The 27,696-nt window shown below is 35.5% G+C and overlaps 2 protein-coding genes across 2 annotated transcripts in view; one reads left to right on the plus strand and one right to left on the minus strand.

Annotated features, from left to right (window-relative positions):
- The window catches only part of LOC127854008 (uncharacterized protein CXorf65 homolog), a 439,263-nt gene that overhangs the window by 225,511 nt on the left and 186,056 nt on the right, over positions 1-27,696 (plus strand). The window lies entirely within an intron of this gene.
- LOC127854010 (uncharacterized) lies at positions 24,659-27,217 on the minus strand. Its single transcript, XM_052388918.1, has 2 exons — positions 26,938-27,217; positions 24,659-26,048 (listed from the first exon to the last, which is right to left on the minus strand). The coding sequence occupies exon 2, from the start codon at positions 25,862-25,864 to the stop codon at positions 25,301-25,303; it is 564 nt and encodes a 187-aa protein (XP_052244878.1). The 5' UTR covers positions 25,865-26,048; positions 26,938-27,217; the 3' UTR covers positions 24,659-25,300.

The raw sequence follows: 27,696 nt of genomic DNA on the forward strand, positions 1-27,696 counted from the left end.
CGGTTGATATTCAAAAGCATTATATTTCTCTTTCCGGGATATTTTTTCAATATGTTGATGCTGCATTAACGAATATACGTGTATATGAAGTTAAAACACCAAAAATAAACCACGGTTGCGATAGACACCTATAAACTGTTAGATGCACATAATATCACTTAAACATTAGTTATTTGTTGTTGTTGCATAATGTATATATGTCGTGCATTAATTTATGACATCAATCTTAACTTGTTATATCTAATTTAAATCTAAATTAGCATAAATTATATTGTTTCACATGTATTTCATTAAATTAAACGCTTGCATTTATTCGGCTACTGCCGTTTGCATATTTTTGCTAATGATGTTTGCCATTCCTAAACGTACTACTGACGTTTGCCATATTTGTTTTCACTCTTTAAACGTTTATTTAATATCTGGTATATATTTTTGTTTGTTTATGCATAGACATATGTAATATATGTTTGTCCGGTAAAGCATAGACAGTTCTGTGATCGTTAATTTTCGAGAACACTGACTCTTTGTAATATTACTACTGACGTTTGCTTCTTAAATGGAAATTTTCGCCGAAGTGTTCTCGAAAACCAGAGCAACACACAAAACGCGTGATATACCGATCGAAAGCTATATGCATGCCATATTGCCTGCACTAGTTCGTATGAAAGTCAGAGGATGATCAGCAAAGATATTTGGGGAAAAATCTACCTTGCGCGGCTGTTTGTTGTCATAAAATGACTACTGACGTTGACTTTTGTGGTCACGTGACAGTTTTTGTTCATTCACAGTGGTACTGGGGGGTTCCCTACCACCAGAGTTAATAGTTTGGTCATTAACCTGCTGGTATGCTCCAGCACCCGCGAAGCTTTCCTTGATTTCTCTGACAATGTCCGTTTTCAGTTCATGCATACCTTCTTTAACACTTTTCATGTCGTCCTCTATTGTGTTCATTCTTTCATCCACTTGTTTTGCAAAACCTGACATAATGTCATTACACCGGTCTTCAATAGTTTTTGTATCCTTAATGGCAGTCAACGACTTTTGAATGCAACCATCAGGCCCATCGCAGATATACGGCAGGTAGACTTTACCGCTAATTGCTTTATATACAGCTTTTGTAAAACCTAGACATGCTATGCACCTATGACGACTACAATATTCACATGTTAGCAACTTATCATCTTTATCAGTGAACAGTTTTTCACAAGTGTTACAAAGCCAAGCATCACTTTTGGTGGGGGAATTCCTACTGGATGGACCCCCTGGTGTATCTACCTTGTCCCCAGATGATGATCGGCCTCGATCCCCCTTGCTTAAAGACTGAGCTCTACTTTTTCTAATTTCACCTTCATTTGCCGCCATTTTGTTCCTTTGTTTACAACGTTGTCAGACAATTTTCTAAACTCCCTGCTGTTTATTTCACACTTCCAAGTGATGAATAGTCCGATTATAGGGCACACATCTTACTTAAGACCTTTATCAATTTCATTTACATTTTATATTACTACAAACTCTGAAAATTATTTAAAATATTCTCAACAATTTTTATTTGCATCCGCCATATAAGGTTACACACCACCATATCAAAAATTGTAACACAAGAAACGATATATTCTGAGATCACTCATTGATAACTAATGAATAGATAAGACGCAATATGTGAACCTTACGAACTGTTATTTAATACGGAATACCGTTATTGCCATCGTGGGTATACGTTAAAATCCAGAGGGCGAAAAGGCGATAGTGCGATAGTACGTTGGCGAAAATGCGATAGTACGATGACGACAAAGCGACAACGCGAAAGTACGAAGGCGACAATGTGATAATACAATCGCGACAATGCGACAACGCGATAGTACGATGGCGAAAATGCGATAGTCATATCGTACAGTCGCCATCGTATCATCGCATTGTCGCCATCGTTTTATCGCACTGTCTTCATCGTATTATCGCTTTATCGCATTGTCGCCATCGTACTATCGCACTTTTGTCATCGTATTATCGCATTGTCGCCATCGCATTGTCGCACTGTAGTCATCGTAGTATCGCACTATCGCATTGTCGCCATTGTACTCTCGCACAGTCGCCATCGTATTGTCGAAGTCTCGTAATTGTATTATCGCACTATCACATTGACGCCATCGTACTTCCGCACTGTCGCCATCGTAATATCATTGTCGCCATCGTACTATCGCGTTGTCGCATTGTCGCCATTGTACTATCGCATTGTCGCCATCGTACAATCGCATTGTCGCCATCGTACTTTTGCAGTGTCGCCATCGTACTATCGCACTATCCCTTGTCGCCCTCTGGATTTTGATGTATAACCACGATCGCACTAACGGTATTCCTTAATTTAATGACACGACGTCAAATGACGTCAATAATTCAAGGGGAAATAATATAGACAAGTGCACCTTAATTGTGGACGAACTAATGTCTAGCAATTTGTTACACGCGCACCACATACATAAAGGAATATCGTTATCGTGCTACTAGTTTTGCAGACAATATCATAAGCACGTTTTATCTTTTAGTAATGTCGACAGAGAAAGGGGAATCAATCGACCTCGCTTCTATTCGCGTTTCCGTTTCTTACGTTTCGATTAAAAGATCCATTTTCGGACAAATAATAAACGTGAAAACGTGAAACGTGAATGTAAATATGAACCCAACAATTACAATAGACATGAAACATTTGACAATTGTTGATATACAACACATTCAGGAGACAGGATTCATGGTATGTACCCTCCATACGTAAATGGTGCTGTGTATTGTGTTCCCTTCCGACAGCTAAATATCATTGGTAACCAGTTTTATCCTCAACCTGATGGTAAAAGATGAATTAGGAGCTGAATATTGACAAAACGAACGATGCATTTCATAAAATGGCTGCATTTTTTGTTCTTAGTTCATCAATTAAATAAATGAAGAATGAAACGCATAGCATAAGGAAATGCATGTCTGTTTTCACAACGTTTTAGTTCACAACTATAAATTGTCTTTTAACATGTCTCAACCTCTGCTTTTGACTCATTCAAGACGGCAAGACGGTTAACATATAAGCCAACACATATTTTCTTTCTTGTCATACCTCCGGTTGACCTAATTAAGATGTGTGTGTGTGTGTGTGTGTGTGTGTGTGTGTGTTTCACACATCAGAAAATGCGCTGGAAATAAAGTGTTGTAAGATTGCGGTGACAACAATATACCTTGTCCGCGTTAAAATAGTATACAAATTGCCTGCGCTATTGCGCTCTGTCGCGAGGGGCTACTCTGTTTGCTGTTAACTCACACAAGTTTACTTAGTATCATTATTGAACAGGATAGCTCCTGACCAGCCAAACCATTCCTATAATAATTTTTCGTACACCAAATCATTCCATATCCCTAAGATTGTGCAATGAATTGTGGATTCGTTTTTCTTCCAGTGACATTCTGGTTATGAATACGGTTGCTGATTATTGACTTACGACATTGTCCGTTCAATGATTCCCAACGGACGGGCGGTTTTGTAATTAAGTGGCATTATGAACATCGATTCGGTGCCAAGTGTAGTGAAGTGTATTCTAAACATTAATCCAGTCGTCGCTAATTAGCCTTTGCGGACTGCACAGCCTAATCTGGGTTGACACTTAACGCACATGAATTGAGCCCATATTTCCCAGAACGCGGCTCCCATATAGCCCGCCTTGGATTGAAAGCACCGAGTTATCAGATACCAAGTAACGATTTCATGCATAAAGCCTTTAGCATAATAAACAAACTAAATGCAACGTTTCACACTTAAAAACCGATACAAAATACAACATTCTTTCTCCTGAACATTTTTTCGTAGCGTTCGTTTATGTTTACTTTTTACCGCAATTGGTTCTTTTTTCTCGTCTTCCTTCCGTCAAGAAATCGCAGGTCTTGCTCAATTACGCGATCTAAAAGAAATATCTGCCAATGATCAGAACTGTGTTTCCGACGTATAACAAAAACATCACAACCATATGAATTACTTCGACGTTATATGTAATCGTACGTTTATTAATAACAGGATGCCATATGACTGTAATCATTCCTGAAGAAAGGCCCCATAATTAGGGAGGAAAGCGTGGTTGTCCTTGGAAACGAGATATAATTGACGTATCTACGCAATAAGCGATTGTCGCTATAAATATAAATTCAAAATTGTTGTGCACATTTATATAGCTCTGTAGTTCTTCCCTATTCGGTTTATTTGACGAAGATATGTATTTAACTAAACGATGCTTTATGTCTCAACAGTTGCCTTATCATACTATGTAGTTGATCTTTGTTTTTTCCCTTTCCATGTACCTGAGAATATTAGAGTTATGTTGATCTGGTTCAATAGCAATGTGCAAAAATAAAATTTATGTGCAGTGTTTTGTAAATAACACTTGTCAAATTGTGAGGTGTGGAGTTTCTTAAAATGGTTTAAAAACACCCAGCTGTTCAAGGCGGTGGTTCCAGTTTGTGTGTGATTTCGTTTTTGAATGTAGTGAACACTGTCTTGTACCTTTGTGCTATAGGCACTTGATTCATGTACATACACACAGAAGATCAAGCGCTAGGATAGTGTTTCTCTTCTGTCAATGAACTTTAACTTTAATTTTGTTTATATTAATATAAGGCTTTGATATGGGTATGGTATGCATATTTTAAGAACCTAACACGTTGTTTTCTATGCAAGGATTACTATTCCAACCACTTTATTGTTATGTCATTTCACGTCTGTTTTAGAAACCACATCAGCTCATTTCCTTTAGATTTTGTCCAGATTGAAACGGGAAATTGTGGAGAGTCTTAAATGCATTCTTTTATTCGATTGACTTTCTGGTCACGACCTTGGCTGCTGGTGATGATTGACACTATTTATCACTGTCTACAAATTCCAAAGATGTTGTTCTCAAAGTCACACACTCATCCCATAGTTCTTCGTAACTAATGACCGTCGCGTTGACTACCATTAGACCACCCCATAGTTATTTGTAACTAATGACCGTCGCGTTGACTTCCAATAAACACGTCAGCAGATGACAAGTTGGTGTCTATTTCAGACACGTATTAAATCGATTATAGCTTCTTTGGCTGCTTTTTATGTTCAATTATTTAATATTTAATTACAATTTTGGGACACTGGTCTTCCCAGTATTTGCATATTTCATCATAATTTGCATGCAATACACTTGGATTATTCACACTTTCCAGAGTGTATACATAGTATATGTATAACAATTTACATATGTTGGTCCCATATTGCAAATAACCTTGATACTAAACCTATACTTAACAACAAGCATCAACATTGCATGTTTCCTTTGCTGTCATTTTATCTTTCGAGACAGGGGATTTCTCTCATAATGATCGTAATTCGATCTGATAGTGTCTGTCATTTACCAGTAATGTTGATCAAACGAACAAGATAACATAAATGAACATGAACATGAATTGGTGGCTGTACGAATGTACAAGCGCAATATGCCATCGTAACGTGTATTAATACCGTGATGTCAAATTACATAAATCATTCCTGGAGAAATGATACAGACAGAGACATGGCAATAAAGGATAAATCATGGTTTTCTCTGCTAACGAGGTGTTATTTATTCTAAAAATGCCTTACGCGAATGTGGCTCCGGAATTGAATCTGAGTAATAATTACTTTAATTGCGATTAAAGACGTACATTTAATTCGGATTAAAGATCTATATCATTTTAAAAGTATATAGTACGATTATGAACTTCATGGGTAAAAATAATTTTTGCACTTCAATGTCGCATTATTATGTAAATATTGTCCACATACAATACTTTAAAATTACCATGCATAAATTGAAAGAAGTGCGTAAATTATATGGAAAAATATACAATATAAGATATCACCAAATTGTATCTGTTCACCTAAACATCAAACTCAAATTACAAAACATGTGTATTTTTCATGGGTTTTTTATTCGTTTATGGTAAATCGTAGCTCGAGTTTATATCAATTTTGTGCGTTATGACACACTTTTTGGAATCAAAAATTATACAACGGGAATTTTCAATTGTGTTTAAATTTATAAACTTAGGATTTACTTAAATAATTTCAATTAATTATATTGCAACAGTAATTTTAATGTTGACCAACTTGACAAACTTGAAAATCCATCCGTGAATTCTTAAAAGGCGACTATTGTAATCGACGGCTTATTATTGCGGACTGCACAGGCTAATCTTGTGGAGACTCTTTAAGCACATGCATTAAACCCCCTTGTCACAGACCACGACTTATATCTGTTCTGTTCTGCTTATCAATCAAACGTGCAATCATTGTCGAAAAAAAATCGTATCTGTGGATGCATACAGTCAAGTGTTCCTCTTTTGTAAGTGATATAATTTATTGGAGTTATATGCTAGAACCTCATCAGCTCATTTCCTTTACATTTTTAATAGAGGAAATCGCAGACAGTCTTGAATTCATTGGCTGACTTCACTAACTGTCTCGTCACGATTTTGGTCACGAAGTTGGTTTCAAATGACGATTGACAATATTAATCAATGTCGAAAGATTCAAAGATGGTGCTCTCGGATAAAGTTCTAAACACTCAGTTTGTAGTAATGTGAAGTTTTACAATTAAGCATTCGTTTTGACGATACAAACCAAACTTAGCAGGTTCATCATAATGTCTAATGCAATATTAAGGTATTCAGATCTGAATAATTTTACCGTGTCATAACTATGTCCAGCATGCATGGATCTTGAAATAATTTTGCAATAGTGAAAAGCATGATTAGACTGCATGTCTTACAACAGAACAAGGTCTCATAGTAAAAGATAATCATTGAAAGACAAATATCAACTTAAGGGCATTTTTTAGGGCATTTGTACCCGAACCACTTTCGGACCATAACTTTATCAAGCATGGATGAATTTACAAATTACGTCCAGAAGTTATGAGCATTATGGAGTGAAGTTTCGCACACAAGAACCATAATTCCGTAGATCAAATGTCTAGGCCATACATCAGTGAAGTTTCGCACACAAGAACCATGGTTCCGTAGATCAAATGTCTAGGTCATACATCAGTGAAGTTACGCACACAAGAACCATGGTTCCGTAGATCAAATGTCTAGGTCATACATCAGACGTAAAATATAGGAATCATCACATACAAATCGTCCAGAATATAACTTTGAACAACATGTATTAATATGAAATTCATTTGCCAAGTGATCAGAATAATGAGACAATGTGTCGTTGTGGCGTTGTGTCCACTTAGTGACCGAGAACTCCATACACTAGGTGCGTCCATCAGATTTCCCCAAAAGAAACCAGGTTCTACCCTGTAAACGTACTCGATAGAGAATCCATAATCCGCAGGCTTTCGTTGCAATCGAACTTAAATAAATAAGTTAAAACTAAGCGTCTGCTGCAAGATTTGAGCCCTAGTTCCAAGCGCAAGGCCAAATGTTACATTAAGATAATAAGTCATATACATTATCAAGAGATGCATACATTTTATTAGCATTGACGAACTTTTAAATGGCTTGGCAAAAAATTGGCAGAATTGATAATAACGGTTGGACGAAAACGGTCAAATTAAGATAAGTTCAAATACTTTCTGAATTGATCTGCAATAAAAGAAGCTGTGTCACGAGTGGAAATGAAATCAAAGGTTAATGTAACAATTCAATATCATAAGTAAAATAAAACAAATCAATTGATGCATTCTCAAATCTGTTCATGAAAAAAAAACAATTGCATAGTGGCAACGCTCAATTCTTTATGTTGTTATCTCAATATTAAAAGTGTCGCTTTCGTTTATGCAATTATTTGTTTAAAAAACCTTTCTGCAAAATCAAATTAACTAATCGCCGAATAAGTGTTCTTCATCAAATACGTACAATGTACAGCCGTCTTTTGATGACTTATTACAAATATGTTATCTATAATTACTTCAGTTTTATTAAAACATATAATCGTCGGTCTGGGATTAGAAAACCTGTAACATGTCATCATACAAGCGGCGTTCTGGAAAAAAACTGGGTTTATGCATGTGCTTAAGATGTCGTCGCAGATATGTTTGTTCAGGCAGCACATACGTGCATTCACCCCAGTTTTCCGTTAACGCGGATCATATTTATATCAACAATCTTAAGACATTGAAACCATAGACATATATCTAGCGGAGTTTTGCTTTTATCAAAACAACTTGTCTTATGAAACTACTTGAAACATTTTCTTGCAAAAAGTTTTTGCGCGTGTCAAATTACATGTTGATATTGACAATATCTGGAGCAATAAATGTAGTTATTTCCTCAACGTTCAATGTATCTACGTATGTGATATTAAATGCCAATACAAACATAAAAAATATTTATTGATACAGTTACTTGTTTTATTTCAAAATATTTAAAAATAAAGGTAAGAAATGTTAATTCAGTTTCCTGACATCATGTTACGGTTGATACTTATAATAAAGGTAAAACAAAATTAATGAACTATGTTCGTTTCAGGAAAGTGTAAACCTAGTCATAAAACATAGTTTAAGTTGATTAATTGGATTAAACTGTAATGTAATTGAAACAGTTGTATCACATTCCGCACTTCTGGTGGTTTTAAAAGCAAGTTAAAATCGTAAGTTTACGTTCACATATATTGCATTAGACGATATCTTACACGGATAACATATGATATGCATTCATTCAAAACTTTGCTGTTAGCCATGAATCCGTTGTAGATTTTATGCCATTGTCGCCTGAAAGACATGTAAAACCCTAATAATAAAAAGATGCATCAAACCCAACATAAGCGCATTATACAAATTGTCAAAGTCTCTTACAGTGAATATATAAGAAGCAGGAACGGACTGTTGTCATGACGGATAATTCCGGTTGTCTTTCAGAAACAACTTTAGGCCGTTTCCTTTAGATGCTATCCAACTGTTTTGCAACGGAAACAGTGCATTTTTCACTGTGATTGTCTTTCTTGTCACGGCATTGTCTCGCGCCTATGATTGGCATTGTAAGCCACGTTCTACAGTTAATATTCTGTATGGCGCTGGTGGATTACTGGCTAAGGCGTCCACCCTTACAGAATAGGACATTAGTAATTATTACGTCATAGAACTGTCTGTATAATTTTAATCCCTCGCCAAAGGCGTAGGCATATCGAATTGGCGTTGTCCATCCGTCCGTTTGTCTGTCACAAACTGTGTAGGGCTTTATCTCAGAAATTATATAAAATATAAATATGAAACTTCATGGGTGTATATATATCAACGAAACAAAGTACCACACACAAAAACCATAACCCTGCACTTTCTTAAATATGAGTTATTTAAAAAAAAAGGTTTTTTGTTGTGATGTAACTGTTCAGGGCTAAACCATAGGGACCATACAATATTTCAACATGAAACTTCATGTGTGTTTAGATAAAAATGAGGAGAATCGCTTTGCCTAAGAACCATAAACCAATTTTCTTAAATAAGAGTAATTGCCTTTTGTTTTTTTGTGTGATATAACTTGTCAGGGCTATAACTCAAATACAATACAATACCGATACAACCGATTGCCTACATGAAACTTCATGGGTTTATAGACAACAATGAGGGAAATTTCATTGCATAAAACAACCATACGACACTTACAATGTATTTAAGAGGCTGTATAGAGTGCTAAATTCGGTTTTATTTCTGTTTCGCGTACTATTACATGTAAATAAAAAACTCCTTAAAGACATTTTTGAAGTATGTTAGTCGTCGTTTGTTGCCGAGGAAAACCATTACTTTCCGAGGTTTTACTCATCTCGATACATACATCTTTGAAAGAAAGTTTCCATAAAAGCAAAAGTGTCGCCCCTGATAAGCGGATTTCACAGGCTAATCTGCGTCGATACTTTACGCAAAAGCATAAAGCCAAGTTTTCCAAGAACGACATTAAAATTATGCTTTATGTTTGAAAAATTACAGAGAAAACGAAGGCTGTGGTTTCTGATAGCACAACGGGAATGCGAGAGACAGATCCACTGTCTTCCTGCCACTGCATACATGTATGCATGTGGTATTTTACGAATAACACGCCGAATAAGATTTTCCGTTTGACGATAATGATAAAAATAAACCGCGCGCAATATAAATAGCAATGAATACGTTTCACATGCAAAAAATAACCATCAAATAGCCATGTATTGCTTTTAAAATTGACGCCTTAACATTACGATGTCATAGCCTGGTTGATTACGTATTTAGAAACAGATAAGTGATATCTATATATGAACTACTGTATATCCAGGAATATTTGTGTTTTTATTGGTCGAACCCAATTTCGGAAAAAAAGTGTTATATTTAATCAGCAACATTTCAATCGGTTTTATCGGCTACGAATACTATGTCAAATCCTACAGTTTGTCAATGGCAGCAGACGAAAGGCGATGCTAAGCAAACGCAAGCCTGTCTAAAAACGGTCTATGTCCGTCGTTTCATCCATTCAAATTATTACACCCGCTGTATATAAATGTTTGTCCCAAATATAAAATCTATAAATGAAAATCGATGATGGTACTTTCGAGTTCTAGTCGCACAGTTAGCGTCGAACAGTAAGGGAATAACAAGAGAAGTTGACACTCCTCAAAATGTATCATGGGGGGGATTGTTGTTACCAACGCTAGAATTTTTATTTACACTACACTCTAATATGGTTTACATTGCAACTAACTGTTATATGTCAGGGGATTCGCCGATGGGGCATATATAAAATAGTACCCCATTTAATAAGAAAAAATAAGTTTTCCCCAATTGTGAATGCCTGTGTTATTTCAGCCCGCGCGATCTTTGCCACTTGAGATCATGTTATAACTTCATGTTCCGATTAGATCTTGCATTGATAACAGTCATCGAGTTATAAATGAGTTTTACCTGAGCATGTCTGGGCGGTTTCAGAAATTGAGCGGCGTCTTAAACATTAATTCAAATAAAAATTGTGTACAACGGCGAAAAATACCTGCCTCGCCATGGACGTCGCCATCTTGACTATCATGTGATTACCCCCTTTGTTTAAAGATGAGCACAATTCGTATATTGTGGAAAAAGAAGCTAAATGAAATGATCTGTTGATGACATTTTACTGCGCATAGCGAATGAGCAAGACAAATGTACTATTTAGCAAAAATCTAGTGCATGCGGAAAGTGTCGTCCCAGATTAGCCTGTGTGGACTGCACAAGCTAATCTGGGACGACACTTTACACGCGTGCATTAAACCTCTTTAGCACAGAGCACGGCCCATATGTACCGTCTAACCTTAATATTTCGGAGAAAAAATTATTAGTTTGGTAAGCGGATACTATGTTGGGTCAACATTATGTCGGGTGAAGTTAACATTATGTTGGATTAAGCTGACGTTATGTTGCGTTAAGTTGACAGAATGTTGGATTAAATTGACGCTACGTTAAATTTACATTATATTGGCTTCATGCTACAATTGTTGATTATGTGAGTCGTGTTCTGAGAAAACCGGGCATAATGCATGTGCGTAAAGTGTCGTCCCAGATTAGCCTGTGCAGTTCGCACAGGCTAATCAGGGACGACTCTTTCCGCCTAAACAAGATTTTCTGTAAGAAGGGACTTCCTTTAAACAAAAAAAAACATAACAGCGGAAAGTGTCGTCCCTGATAAGCCTGTGTGGAGTGCACAGGCTAATCTGGGACGACACTTCACGCACATGCATCAAGCCCAGTTTTCTCAGAACACGGCTCATGTCATTAACAACATATTCAACATGAAGACTGATGTAGATAGAGGTGGTTAATGAGAGGTTTCGAAAGACTCAAAATTTAAGAAATTATTTAATATTCCAATTTAAGAGTATTCTTTATTCTTAGACTTAATTCTTAACATTGTTAGGTGAAAACGGGCACAGAATTTCATGTCATATAAAATAACTGGAATCACAACATATTTTATTATAGAAATACATTTGAGAAATATTTCCACAACTTTTATGACAAATTGATTCAAATAGTCAAAGCATACATCCTTAGTAAATATAGTCTGACTGGAGCTCAAAATAACACTTGTAACATATCGGTTTATTTGTAAAAACTAACTTATTGTGATCCAACTGCTTTGTGATCGCACGTATTCGAACCTTGTACCTAGGCAGCTGTGTCAATATTTTTGTTTTAGCGAAATTTTACTGAAATGCATTTACGAGAAGGAGACCTCTTTGAATGTGAATCATACAAAAATGTACTGCCTATTTTCCAGAAATTTCTCTTCAACTTCGGAAGGGCAGATGAGATTAGATGGTTTAAGAATATTGAATCTTGTTAATTTGTCGTGAACACAATACGAGATTGTAGTGGAGTAAAAACAGATTGTCAATGATAGATATTCAGCGGACTTTTTTCGCTTCGTTAAGAGAACAAAAGAACGTTTTTAACATCAAAAACCATTTATTCATGTGTTATTATTCATCTGCGTTCATTTTAAACATAATTAAGAAAGTAAATGTCGTTTACTTTAAAATTTAAATGGATACCGTTTGGTGTCAAAAAAAAACTTGAATTGATCCGCGAGATTAATTAATCCTGTTGGGGAGCTATATACAAACTTAAGACATGAACATTAGAAGCAATCTTTTAAAGTTTTTGAACATAAGATTATAACTCAAGTTTTCTTGAAAAAAAAACGTATAATTTACACGAGACAAAGAGCATCTGTAGAACATACAACTAATTGAATTCTAGGAATGTATTTTCATAGGATCCGTTAATAATGCTTATTGTTTTCAGCACATGCATGGTAGTTTTCGTTTTTTTACTGTATGGTTAAAGTTTGTATTGAGTAGCTTTTATCAAATATCAAATGGGCAGATTGCAATAAACATAACATTTTCCGACTCATTGTTTTAATTGGTATCAAAATTGTATCATATTTTGAAAATTGCCTGCAAAAAAGCTTTTTAATCAAGTTTATGAATTTGTTGAGTGAGAAGTTCTGTTCAGAGAACATATCTTTCGTGAGTATCTTCGCAATTATTATGATAAGGGAAGTAGTGTCGATTCCATTAATACCCATTAATGTATCGACGCAATAGTCAAGTAAATTAAGCAGCCGCTTTTGCGTCTGGTCTAAATGCATATATTTAATAGGGAAATGACGCACAAAGGCTACAATGTTGCATGCAATTCGTAATTTTGCAGTTGTTCTTATGAATGATAATGATGCTTTTTGATGTCTGAAAACAGTTTCTTTCTTATTCACGAAGGGCGTTTTTAACTGCCCATGCGTTTTTAAATTTTACCTTCAACTGCCCTGTGTACCTCAATGTGCAAATAATCAAACAGTTTTTGATAGTACCGGTTTCCGGACGTTTTCAGAGGTATTCGAGTTCCATCACCCCCGGAAACCCGATATGCTGTGAGAAGTTGGATGAGCAAGGAGAAGTTGCCGATAGATTTCGATGAATTTCGGTAGGGTAAGTAAATCCAGTTCTATAATTGTTTTAATGAATTTTGAAATTAAAATATGTTTTGGTGTATGCAAAGGAAGTATTACCATGTATGTTAGAAAAATCCTGGTTATTTATATTCAGGATTTATTGACATGTGGCTATTTAAAGTCGACGATGCAGGGATTTGTCCCATATTTAGCACTTTATTTACAAATTTCTTTTAAGGTTTGCCAGTGAAAAAGTTTTTGCACCGAAAATTATATTAAACAATGTCCCCTAGTAACATATCCGCTAGAGTTTCTTAACAAAATCGTATTAGTGGAAAAAATCGACTTTACATTCAACATGTTGATGAAAAAATGATATGACATGGTGCTGTACAAAGATGTCGAGGTATGACGTGAGTGCAGTTCATTTATAACCTTAAAAGCTCACTATTACAGCTGATTTATTCCCGCTCTGATGCATTGTAGATCATTTTCATTGAACTTTGAGGTTTTATAATTATATCCGTTCTGAAGCTAAGTTAATTTCCAGCTTATTTTTATCTTTTTTTATTGTTTGAAAATCATTGTAAATGTAAAGCAATTGATTCATACAGGTAAAAATATACGTCCGGTAGGCAATCTAATCATTTATAATAATATTTTCTGCCTATAATTCCAATTATGGGTAGACTTTCATAAATGTGAACTTAATTTAGATCTATTATACATCACTTCAAGTTGACAGCTTTGCAAAAATCTCCGACAATGCACGCGTTTAAATGTTTGTTTCTTTTCGTTCTTTTTGGTAATGATATATGCAAAATGTAAACATTTATTTTCAAAACCCAATCCGCTCCTCCTTCTTATGTGTATTTGCATAGGTAATGGGTTTCCGGGGGAGACCATGTTTAATCCATTTATGCCTAGTGGACTCTCCGATCCTTTTAAATTGGATCAATTTATTTCCAAAATTAGGGATGTCTAGTATATTTATTTCTTTATTTAGATTATTTCTTACAGAACTTCCTTAAAGCAAACCGCGCAGACCCAGATGGACGCCGCACCTAATTGTATCTGAAAAACAACATTTTACATAGCGCATGACGTGTCATCTCAATAAAAGATAAAGATATACTACTACCCTATTGACTTCAATAAATGCCAACCTCCAATTATGGAACACGTTGTTTTTTACTTCCAGTGAAAAGTAATCATATTTAACAAGACCTTAATTTCACATACATGTTTTTCTAAATGCAAGGAATTTACATAACAAGATACTCACTTTTGCAGCCATTCACTCACAATATACGCTTGTATTCAACCATCGGGCTCCTATACTTATCGGTAATGTCAAAGTGGGTTTCAATTGAAATAATGCGAATTAACGAAATTCCCCTTCGTCCAAAAATTCCCTTTCTGAAATCGTATACTCGAGTACTGTAAAGTCCGATGTGTAATAGGGACCTTCTATCATAACGAACGTTGCATAATGATCATACTTTGTAATTATTTTATAATTGTTTTATTATTTTCTGCAAAGGCTATCACAACAATACATTATCAGAACAAAAAAGGTGTGCATATATTGGTTTTGACAAGTATCAGTATCAGCTAGATTTAATTGACAGTAATATATAACTGTACAGCTATATTTAGCTGCTAAATGATGTATACAAGATGCATGAATCAGTCTGCTAAATTAGCACACGCCCGATCACCTGTAGCAAGTAAAATTACTGCCGGACACATAAAAAAATCACTTTTGTCATCCTAAAGGCACGTAAATTACTGAAGCCAATTGATAGTTAGTAAAAAAAAGTGTAAGTTTTTCTTTCTATTAGCATAATTATTTATCAATTATGTGAACGAACTTGCTGGAAGTTGTGAAACAATGAAATTCTATTTGTTTACCAACATGCATCTGCTTGCGCACGTCATCATTATTTTTCACTGATGCCTTTCAGTCACATTCGGTTGTTATTGACGTTTTCTCTAGAAATTAATCGAGTTTATGCTGTTTGAATCAATTATTTCATTCAAGTAATGCGCTTCCGTTTTCGTTAATGTCAACAAATGTCATATAGGCTATGCAGTTTCTAAGGTATGTTGATGGGGCTAAGCCTGGTAAAGCACTTCCGAGAAATTTATTTGCTAAGAAGTTGCTATCTTCAATATTGCAAAAGCTATTGCAAAAGTTTAACCAATGCCACAGTTTTCCTGAGAATTTTTGTCTTTTACCTTGACGGATGACCTAGATCTTTCACCACTCGAAATGTGCCGGTCCATGAGATACACATGCCGAATATTAAGTTGCTATCTTCAATATTGCAACCCAAGGTTACAGTTTTCCACAGACAGACAAATTCTTTAAGTAACTGGCCCAACTGGCATGTATCTTTTCAAAGCAAATTTTGAAGACTGATGAATGTATGAAAATCTTACTTTTGTATTGAAACATCAGAAACTGCAACAAATTAAGACCACATAATTGACGAATTTACGGATGTCAATCTTTTTATGTGTACACTTCACCGATTTCATTTAAATTGAAATATTATTAGTGAATAGTCAAATAGTTTAAATCAAATAGGCAAATATTTCCTTGGTGAAGTGTACATTTTAATATTTCATTGGTGAAGTGTACATTTTTTGTGACGATCGAAAAGTTGGCATAACTTCATAAAATATGTGGAATAAATTTTTTGCAGTTTCTTGTTTTAAAATTGAAAAGTAACATGTTCGTTCATTCATGGATCATAACGCAGTTTTATATAGCCGTCACATAGATCCAGATGGGTAAGGGAGAATACGGTCAAAACCCCTCACGGACAAAAACCTTCCCTTTATTTTCATAGGGGGCGGACAAAAACTCTCCCATGAAAAAACTGGGTTGGACAAAAACCCTCCCATGAAAAAACGGGGCGGACAAAAGCCCTCCCGCGAAGTCAATTAAACTCAGACAAATGTAATTGTTTCAAACAGTGTGCATTCATTAATCCTGAAAGATTTACCGTTACCCATTGTGTTGTGTGTATTTAGCTGTGTGAAATTTTTTCATGGGAGGGTTTTTGTCCGACCCCTATACAACTGATTGGATGGTTTTTTTCCAGAAGGTTTTTTGTCGGGCATTTGGGTAAGGGGCATGACCTTTTGGAATTGAACACATATATAATTTCATATGTATACCATGAGATGAAAGTAGTGTACTGGAACTTGGCACCAAATAAGGAGTTCGACAGTCAAAAGCGGTTATATAAGGTACCCAAAAGGGGTCTTTATCCTCATACACAGGGAGCGGAATCAAAATGCCAAGTTTGAAAACAAAAGTCTAGATAATTATAAAGATGGTGCAGATGAAATTGTGAAAAGAGATTCTGATTAAATATTGTATCGTAGAGGGCAAATCAAATATTGCAGAAGGGGTCCGAGCAATATGTCACACGCTAGGTTTTGTATTTAAACGGGAGACTCATTCGGCCTCCTCTTTTTTGTATCGGGGGGAGGGGGGTCTTATTATTTAGGGGAAGGCGATATGTGGTTATCATTCCACATTTCTGAATGAAATTCATCCATGTATCAAAATGTTCAACTCGATGATCTCAAGGTCAAGTTTGATTCTGGGTTATATGGGGTCAAAAACTAGGTCACTTAGTCAAATGATAGAAAAGGCTTGTAAACACTCACATTTCAATGCTAAAACACTCATTGCTGTGACTTTGCATTTTACAAATGCATTCTTTTGAAAAGCACCCAGTCATTACATTTTCGGTTTAATATTGTCTGAAAAATATTAAATTTGACTAACAGATCGTGACCAATTTTATTTTGTAAATAGTTTAGTTGCATGTACATATGATAACTCAGTTTTCTAGCAGTAAGTGTTTTTTTTCATTCTTTTTAACTACAGGATATGATGAATTGGTCGAAAAGAGGTGCCTTGAAATGCTTGCTGTGTCACCAACAGAACAAATGGATTACCATTACAGTTTGACAATTTTATTATGGGGTAAGTGTGATGGTGTTAGTTAGCTCTTTATAAATGCTGCTGGCAAGCTGAAATCATTTGCAAACTTAAGGCCTCATCACAATTTCAGCATAGTAACATTATTTTTGTTTTATTACATCATCGTAGTTAGTCTGGGCAAATTGGGATAATTGTTGGTCGCTGGTATGCAGCCTGACAGCATCGGGTCCTGCTGTTGATAACCTAGTCGGTTCCTTCATGTCAGCAATTGATGGATTTAAGAACAAAAGAGACTGTGAAAATTAGTGTTACTTTAGCTGATGAAATAAGGACAAGATTGTTCCCTGATCATCATGAAAATTTGTCAGAATGTTTATCTCAATGAAATGTAGGTCTAGTTTGAAAGTGGGTCATATTCTGTCAAAAACTAGGTCACCATATCAAATCATAGAAAAGGCCTGTTAACACTCTGGAGGTATCATTTTCTTTCTGATCTTCATGAAAATAGAACAGAATGTTTTTCTCAATGAATTCTTGGGCATGTTTGAAAGTTGGCCATGTGAGGTTACAAACTAGGTCACAAGGTCAAAACATAGAAAAAGTCTGTTAACACTCTAGAGGTCACATTTTCTTTCTGATCTTCATGAAAATTGTTCAGAATGTTCATCGCTATGAATGTAAGGCCAATTTAGAAAGTGGGTCATATGCAATTAAAAACAAGGTCAGCAGGACAAATCACAGGAACAAATAAGATTACACTCTAGGGGTCGCACTTTCTTCCTGATCTTCATGAAAATTGGTCAGAATGGTCTTCTCAATGAAATCTAGGTAGAGTTTGAAAGAATGTGTTAGGTTATCAAAAACTAGTTCTCTAGGTCAAATTATACAAAAAGTCTGTTGACCGTCTAGAAGGTCAACTTTGAACAATGAATTTCAGATGAGCGATACAGGGTCCTCTTTTTTAGCTCACCTGTCAAGCAGTGACAAGATGAGCTTTAAGGTACCCAGACAATCGCTACCACAGACAATCGCTCCTATGCTAATTTTGGCACGGCGGACGTTCGCTCCTATGCTGTTTTGTAAACCTGGACAGTTGCTCCTACATTATTTTTTACCAACCCGGCAATCGTTCATACAGTATTTTATTATTTTGACTAACGGACAGTCACTCATACATTATTTTGACAACCTAGACAGTCGCTCCCACAGTATTTTAACACCACGGCAATTGGTTCATACAATTAGATCCGAGTGTTGGGCATCGAATTTGTCTTGGGATCTAGGATGCGTGTTGAATAATCATTATTGCCTCGTACACATCCAGCTGTGTGTATAAATAAACATCAGTGTTTCTTTTTATAGTTATGTGTTTTGTTTTTCATATTTTATTGTGGATAAATGTATATAAATGTAAATATGGGGATCCAGACATAAGCCCCCCAGGACAAACCCCTTCCCCCCATTTAGACAATTGCCCCCCAGTAGAAATGACAAGTAGGATATAAGCCCCCCAGTGCTTATTTTGCATCTGCACATTTTCCTCCCCCCCCCCCCACAGTGCTTATTTTAGAAGTGGACATTTGCCCCCCAGTGCTAATATCATGTTGTTTCCATTAGACTAGTATATCTCTGTATTTGGATTCAGTATTATTTCATAGAAACTTGGATCATTATAATTTGAAATAAAAAAGGTCCAGAAACTCACTTTAATTGCCTAATCTTAGGTAAAACAAACATCTTAGAGAATTGTTCTTTAATTAATAAATCAAAAGGATAATCAGCTTGTTAAAGGTTTGACATGTGGTTTTGATCATAAACATGTTAATGAAGGCACTTTTAAGGCAATTATTATGGACATTATTAAAGGGTCTGAGAAGGGAATGATGTGCATATCTTCTTTCTGTACATCAGTGTGCATATTATCGCATACAAGTGTAGGGTTTAACACCGTATAAAAAGATATATTTCTGTGACTGATCGAAAAAAGGTAGTTCTTGAAAAAAGTGGTGGGGTATACATTTTATATCATATTCATGTCGATCAGTCAATGAGTATGGTCAATGAAAGTGCAATTTCATTAAAAATGCTCTATAACTTCAGTCTCTAAATACAGTTAAAAAGTGACCAGTATGCAATAGTTTACGTTTCATTTTCACAATTGTCTAGGGGTAGGACCTCCAAAGCCCCCAATACCACGAGGAACATCTACTCCCGCACATACCCTCTTCGCCACTTCGTTGCTCAATACCAATCGTCGATGGCAAAAATTTGCATCCCCCTTTTCAAAATCCTGGCTACGGGCCTGAACTTTAATTTAGGAAATAATGTCCCTGATAGGAATTACATAGAAACAATTGTCCAGATTGTCAAAATAATGTAGGAGCGACTGTCCGATTGTCAAAATAATCTAGGAGGGAATGTCCATCTTGTTAAAATAATGTTGGAGCTATTGCCCAGGTTGTCAAACAATGTATAAGCGATTGTCCTTGTTGTCAAATTAGTGTAGGATTAATTGTCCGTAGGAGCGATTATCTGGGATTCGAGCTTTAAGGATCCTGCGGCTTTCGTCGTCATCAATTTCTTTTAAACAACATCTCCTCACATACTACTGGGTGGATTTCGATAAAACTTTACCAGAATTGACCTTGGGTGGTTCTCTACAAAAATTAGATAAATCATTCTGGCCTGTCATGCATAAGAAGTTTACAGCTGCAGCTAAAAATAGATTTTCATAGTAAAAACTTAAAAATCTTCTTGTCAGAATCTATAAGTCCCAGAGCTTAGATATTTGGTATGTAGCATTGGCTAGTGGTCCTCTACAAAAGTTATATAAATAATGCCCCTGGGGTCCAAAATGGCCCCGGCCAGGGGTCACTGTTTCTCTAACAAAGACTTATATCGGAAAAAAATAAAAAATATGCTTTTCAGTGAAAAATTTCCATAATTTCACTTTAGGTATAATATTTTATTCAAATGTTGCAAAATCATAATGATAATACTAGTAATGAATAATGATTAAACAACCCATATTCACCTACAATTATAATATAATTATATATGAGGAGCACAATGCTCAAGAATAAATAAATAAATTGTGCTGAAGTGCTTATATATAATGGTTAACATTAACTTTATGAGCTCAAGTTTATCGGTTAATAATTCATATATATAATTGAGAAAGAAGTTGTTTTTTTATTTATTAAGCATTTTGTGCCGAAATTACTGTTTGTTTTCAGTAACCTTGGATGCTTAAATTAAAATAGAAAGGAAGCAAAATCTTTTTGGAATATATTGGTATGATTGGGAACTTTTAAACAATTCATGTTTTTTGTGTGATGATATGCATAGAATAAGGGGTAAAGTGTCAGAATTTGAAGGCACTAATTATCAATATAATAAGGGCAATATTAACAAATGTTCAAAAATGATTTTTCCATGTGTTGCTTTAATGCATATCTTATATATTGTTAATGCTTATATGCTTTTGAAGATTGTTTAATGTCACTTTGACCTGACCATGTATAAGCACCTTTGAAATGTGCTAGATGCTAAGGAAAAAGGGTTTCCAAAAATGAAATGTTTTGATGACACGAGTTTGTGTTTTGTGTCAACACTTTTCTTTTCTTTTTTTTGAAAACCTGGTTTTGTGACAATTTTGTCCATTGTTTTTTTTTGTTTTTTTTACTGGAGCTTTTGGGATCCAATGTTTACATTTATCAATATAAACCATTTAATGAAAAACTTCAATACATGCCAAAATCTGTGAACAGGCCCCAATTCTATTTATTTTGTTAGACAGTTATACAAATATATTAGTATTTGAAAGTGATGTAATAAATTGTATTGAACTTTTTTAATGGAATATGGTCATACATACATGCATAGCCCAAAAAATTGCAAGTTAATTTAAGAATTTAAAAAAAAATAGATCATATGCCTTAACAAATTGTTTGGTTACTTATTTCACCACTAGGATTTTCGGGTCAACGGCTACAATAGTAGCTGCGACAAAAGTCACAAATATGGATCACTTCTCCATCATCTGTGTGTATGTTTCTGTCCATCAAACTGACCGAAGCATACATTGAGTATACAGATATCAACTTCATACATACATATATCATATTGTTTGAAAGAACTATAGTATTAAGTGTGAAATGTTTAACGGACAGACAACATGTTTAAGAAGAGTTTCTTTTAACAATTATATATTTGATTATGTTTTCATTTAAATAAATTTTCTGTGTTGAAAATTTCAGATTAATCGGCCGACTCGCTTGGAAATTAGGAAACTTAAAAGTTGCCTAAACTTGCAAAAGATGCAATTTTAGTGTGACATTTATTTTTTTGGTTAATAAGAAGTGCTTGTAAAAAATATTATAGTATCATATTAAATTATGTTTGTATTTATACTGAAGCAAGACTATCTGTCTTTCTCAGAAAGTCAATTTCAAGAGAAAAAATAACCATTTGCTAATTTTAGGTGTTTTTAGCTCACCTGAGCACAACGTGCTCATGGTGAGCTTTTGTGATCGCCTTTTGTCCGTCGTGCGTCGTCCGTCGTCAACATTTTGCCTTGTGAACACTCTAGAGGCCACATTTATTGTCTGATCATCATGAAATTTGGTCAGAACATTTGTCCCATTGATACCTCGAGTTCGAAACTGGGTCATGCTGGGTCAAAAAGCAGATCACTAGGTCAAAAAAAAAGAAAAACCTTGTGAACTCTGTAGAAGTCACATTTGATGCCCAATCTTCATGTAACTTTGTCAAAATGTTTGTCAAAATGATATGTTGGTTGAGTTTAAAAATGGTTCCGGTCCATTGCAAAAAAATGGCCGCCAGGGGGCGGGGCAGTATTCCTTATATGGCTTTTGAGAAACCTTGTGAACACTCTAGAAGTCAATCATCCCAATCATCATGAAACTAAGTCAAAACTTTGCTTTCATTGATATCTCGGATGAGTTTGAAAATGGTCCAGATCGGTGAAAAAACATGGCCGCCAGGGGGCGGCGCAGTTTTCCTTATATGTCTATAGTAAAACCTTGTTAACACTCAAGAGGCCACATTTATTGTCCAATCTTCATGAAATTTGGTCAGAAAATTGGTCTCAATGATATCTTGGATGAGTTCGAAAATGGTTACGTTTGCTTGAAAAACATGGCTGCCAAGGGGCGGGGCATTTTTCCTAATATGGCTATAAAGGGCTAAAGTTAAACCCTGTGAACACTCTAGAGGCCACATTTATTGTCCAATCTTCATGAAATTTGGTCAGAAGATTGGTCTAAATAATATCTTGTATGAATTTGAAAATGGTTACGTTTGCTTGAAAAACATGGCTGCCAAGGGGCGGGGCATTTTTCCTGTTATGGCTATAGTAAAATCTTGTTAACACTCTAGAGGCCACATTTATTGTCCGATCTTCATGAAACTTGGTCAGAAGATTCATCCTAATAATATCATGTACAAGTTCAAAAATGATGCTGGTTAGTTGAAAAACATGGCCGCCAGGGAGCGGGGCATTTTTCCTTAAATCGCTATAGTAAAACCTTGTTAACACTCTAGAGGCCACATTTATTTTTCTATCTTCATGAAACTTGGTCAGAAGATTTGTCCTAATGATATCTTGGAAGAGTTTGAAAATGGTTTCGGTTGCTTAAAAAACATGGCCACCAGGGGGCAGGGCATTTTTCATTATATGGCTATATATCATGCTTTAGTAAAACCTTGTTAACACTCTAAAGGCCACATTTATTGTCCGATCATCATGAAACTTGGTCAGATGATTTTTCCCAATGATATCTTGGATGTGTTCGAAAATGATTCTGGTTGGTAGAAAAACATGGCCGCCAAGGGGGCGTGGCATTTTTCTTTATATGGCTATAGTAAAACCCTGTTGACACTCTAGAAGCAATATTTATTGTACGATCATCATGAAACTTTGTCAGAAGATTTGTCCTAATGATATTTTGAACAAGTTCGAAATTGGTTCTAGCTGCTTGAAAAACATGACCACAAGTGGGCGAGGCATTTTTCCTGATATGGACTTATGAAACTTCATGAAACTTTGTCAGTATATTTGTTTAAATGATATCTCGGATGTGTATGAAAATCTTTCTGGTCTGTTAAAAAACGTGGCTGCCAGGGTGTTCACTAGTCAAGAAAGTTGGTAAGAACATTTTGTTCTAATGACATCTTGGGCTGCACAGAACAGGTCAGTTCCTTTTAATCTCAGGTAAGCGACTTTGGGCCTTTCAGTCCCTCTTTTTTAAAATGTACTAAATTGAGTCCAAATGAGCATGTTCATACCTTCATCATATATTGCATGAAATTAACAATAAAGGCGGCCTTTAAATATATGTAACCTATCTATTTTACTAGACGTTAAGCACCATTGTCTTACACAGTCACAGCTTGATGGTGTGTCTCTTCTAATTCTCACTGTTTGATGATATCAGATTTTTATGACTTTTTTATCACTTATTCTCAAGACCCTAGTACAGGTATACATTTTTTAGTCAAACTTATATGCCGACAAGTAACAACTGTACATTGCATGGAATATGTGTCCCAACAGTCGCGGTTTTTGTCCCAACAGTCACGGCTGTTTAAAGTGCCTCTTTGTCTGCTTTAACATCACCCTAAACATGAGTATGCATGTCATTGTGTTCATTGAACAGCCATTGAGAGAATAAGACTGGTATTTGACCTTTCAGGTTTATAAATTCATCATACTAACTTTAGAAACTTTTTGTCGCAACAGTCACGGCTGATGTACTAATCACAAATCACAAACTTTTAATGGGTCCAAAAAATATTACTTTGTGGTCCAAATAATTCCCAAACCTCTGTTATTTTAATTTTATTACATTGTAGTGTAAAATATGCATAAATACACACAAAATAATGGTCTTAATGCAATTGAACATGTCCCAACAGTCACATTTATGTATTTATTATTTCTTAACAATATCTACAATAAACTGTTAAATATTTCAACTGAAATTATTTTTCTTCCTGCTTTTGGTTTTCATCGTGCATAAAAGAATGAAAAATATAGATCTACTAGGTTCTTTTGTAGTAAAAAAATACTGAATTATCAAATGGCAATAAATTAAGTAGGAAGTGCAACATAATATTACGTTTTTATACTAAGTCTTAGTTTTCAAAAACTAATGTACATGATTGCTGTCCTATCTTGCCATATTGATCAGTATATATGATGCTATAAAAGAGCAAGTATTCCATTACACTTATAACTGATACTTCATATGTAACTTCTCCTTTTTGTCCCACCAATCACAGTTTTAGTGATTTAATTCACGACATCATATCTCAAAAACTATGCAAGATAAGTTGGTCAAACTTTGAACATTGATTTTAAAGCCATGGTATTCAATGATAAACATGTTTGTGTACATAATAGTCCTTGAATCTTCTTTAACTAAAACTGACCATGTTCGAGACTCTTTTTACGCTACCTTTTGACACTTATTTTATCAATTATTTTCATAAAAGGATGTTTATTATGCATACATGTATCTATATCCCAACTAACTCATAAAATGGACGGATAATTATATCCAGTTCTCTTTTATTCCTATATTTTGTTATATTTTTTTGTACATTTTTTTACATTTTTAACAAATTTTCTGTCAGCGATGGTTATTTTTTTCCTACTGAATAAAAAGATTTCCTTGAAACATAAACTATTTCAAAAAATTGGGAAATAGAAACATCTATATAATTTCCACTTGTAAGAACTTTAATTTTGTATAAAATGTCAAGCTTATTAAGTTATTTTGCTTTAGGCCACAATAGCTGAAACCCGACATGAGTATATAAACATCTTTATTTGACATGCATGTACACAGTTTCATGTTTATCATGTCTTGGTCACAACACAGAATTGCAAAACTCCACACATGCCAAGAAACAATCCACACCCTGGTGATCACTTTCAATGTTCACAGTTTGTTCTAGTCTTGTGAAGTCCTGCTCGTTCAAAGGACAGTCTACATTTGACACATTGATGATCATGTCTTCTCGGGGAGCTACCTCGACCTTATCGTCAATGCCATATTCGTCATGGTCTTGGATGGCCTCCTCCGGAGCACGGAACACCATGTCGTCGATGCCCTTATGACCCTGTCCAGCTTGGCGCATCATGCCCTCAATGTAGAGCTGTGTGGGGGTTCTACCTATTTCACCACTCAACCTGTGCAAGTTCCAGCCCTCACGAAATATGTCTAATGCTAGCTGGACACGAGGCACAAACACGTGATGAAGGCACCACATGTGCACTGGATTTGCCAAATCCAACTGTCCAGACTCCTCAAGATACGTAAACACGCTTGTTGCACTAGCAAACAGGTCACGCCACATGCGTTCAATCCGCTGATTGTGAACGCTCCTTCCCGTGATGAAAGAACCCCGACGAGGTCCACGATGCGCTATCATAAACGCCCCAACCCCGGTATTCTCCAGTCCATGATCGCTCCGGACTCTTGATGGGACACCATAGCGCTAGGTGCCTGTCATGAAGGCTTTTGTCATCGTGGTAGCCTTGTTGTTGGTCGCAGCTTGGAGGAAAACACACATCCGCGAGAAGCCATCGATGCCTCCGTGTATGACAAAACCCCATCTGAAAAAAAGGTATAAAAATTGTACATACTTGTATAGATATTACAATGCAAATGTACTAAAACAGCAAAGTATTTTGTTTAATTTGGTGTGAGTATAAATGACCTCAAGTGGAGGGGGGTAACGAGTCAAAACAAATTATTTGGGCCCAAATTAATCACAAAATACAAATCTGCCCAATAAACCTTCTTATCTTACTGTCACCCCAATTTAAATTTTTAATCTTATAAAATTTTGGGCAGAAATTTTAGAAAACTGATACACAGTTTCCACAACATACTAAAAGTAGCTGAAATTAGAAAAAATTGAATTTTGAGCAATGTCATGCATATTTAGGGCAAATAAAGCAATATTTAAATGCCCCCCCCCCCCCCCCTAAATCTACAAACAACACCAAAATTGCACAAAATATGTTAAGATAACATTTAAAATGCACTCTGGCTTAATGTACAAAGTTAACTACTGCAGTACAAAATAGAAAAGCTAAACAAGACTGTATTTGTAAAATGCTATGCCATAGGAATGAGTGTTTTGGCATAGAAATGTGAGGGTTTACAAGCTTTTCAATCCTTGGACCTTGTGAACTAGAGTTTGGTCCAACATGACCCAAATTCAAACCTTACCAAATAAATAAAAATAAAAATTGTAACAACCAATTGTTATGAAGATTGAAGCAAAATTGTGGTCTCTTGAGTGTTTAAAATGTTTTTTTCCATTATTTGACCAACTGACATAGTTATTGACCCCACATGACTCAGATTTGAACTTGACAATATCATTAAGATAAGTATTTTGACAAAAGATAATGAAGATTAAAGCAAAACAGCGGCAACTGTAATCTTTACAAGGTTTTTCTATCATTTGACCTAGCAGACTAAGTAATTTTATACCTTATCAATTTGTGGTTTCCATCTATGTGCCACAATGAGTTTGGACCAGCAACATTGTACACCCTTCGTCGAATCGAGTGACACCATCGCATGGCTAAGGCTGTTTCGTCGACCCGGATCAGACTGTCAGCATCACGTTGTCTTTGAATCCGATGTCCTAGACTCTGAGGTTGTCCCTGAACCATTCGTTGCCCAAGTGTCTGATTGCCATTTGTTATCTCTCTGACCAGATTGTCAAGTTCCTCGTTGCAGATGCTCGAGTACCTTCCCCTGATGCTTATACCATATGTTCTGAAAATATATAATAGAGAATATTTGTTTATTTTGAGGGGATATGAAAAATATATTTCTCACTGAGAAGGGAGAAAATATGTTTTTTCAGGTATGTTTGTGCCTTTGCAGCAATCAAGATGTGGTGTGGCTCCCATTGCAGTGCAATCTGACTATAGTACTCGATCTTCCCAGATCTGGAGTTGAGATTGTTTCTATTTTAAACAATCAGATTTACCGAATCGATATAATCATTTAAATACATGTAACATGTTTCATCTTCACTTCGGTTAGATAAGCACTTAAGTCTGAAAATTAAAAGTTTTTCCCACCTTAAAAAATACTGGTAGATTCAAATCATTTACACAGGATTCATTAACAAAGAAACTGATTGGCAGAGATGGACTAGTTCAGCGCGTCATCGGATCCTCACAGCGTAGAGGTTTTGAGGATATGATTTTAATCACATTGACTGCCAGGGCCCTCTCT

This window comes from Dreissena polymorpha, chromosome 12 (genome assembly GCF_020536995.1).
Source record: "Dreissena polymorpha isolate Duluth1 chromosome 12, UMN_Dpol_1.0, whole genome shotgun sequence".
NCBI lineage: Eukaryota > Metazoa > Mollusca > Bivalvia > Myida > Dreissenidae > Dreissena > Dreissena polymorpha.

Excerpts from the sequence above, each read along its gene's own strand:
- LOC127854010 (XM_052388918.1), bottom strand. The coding sequence starts at position 25,864 with ATGATAGCGCATCGTGGACCTCGTCGGGGTTCTTTCATCACGGGAAGG.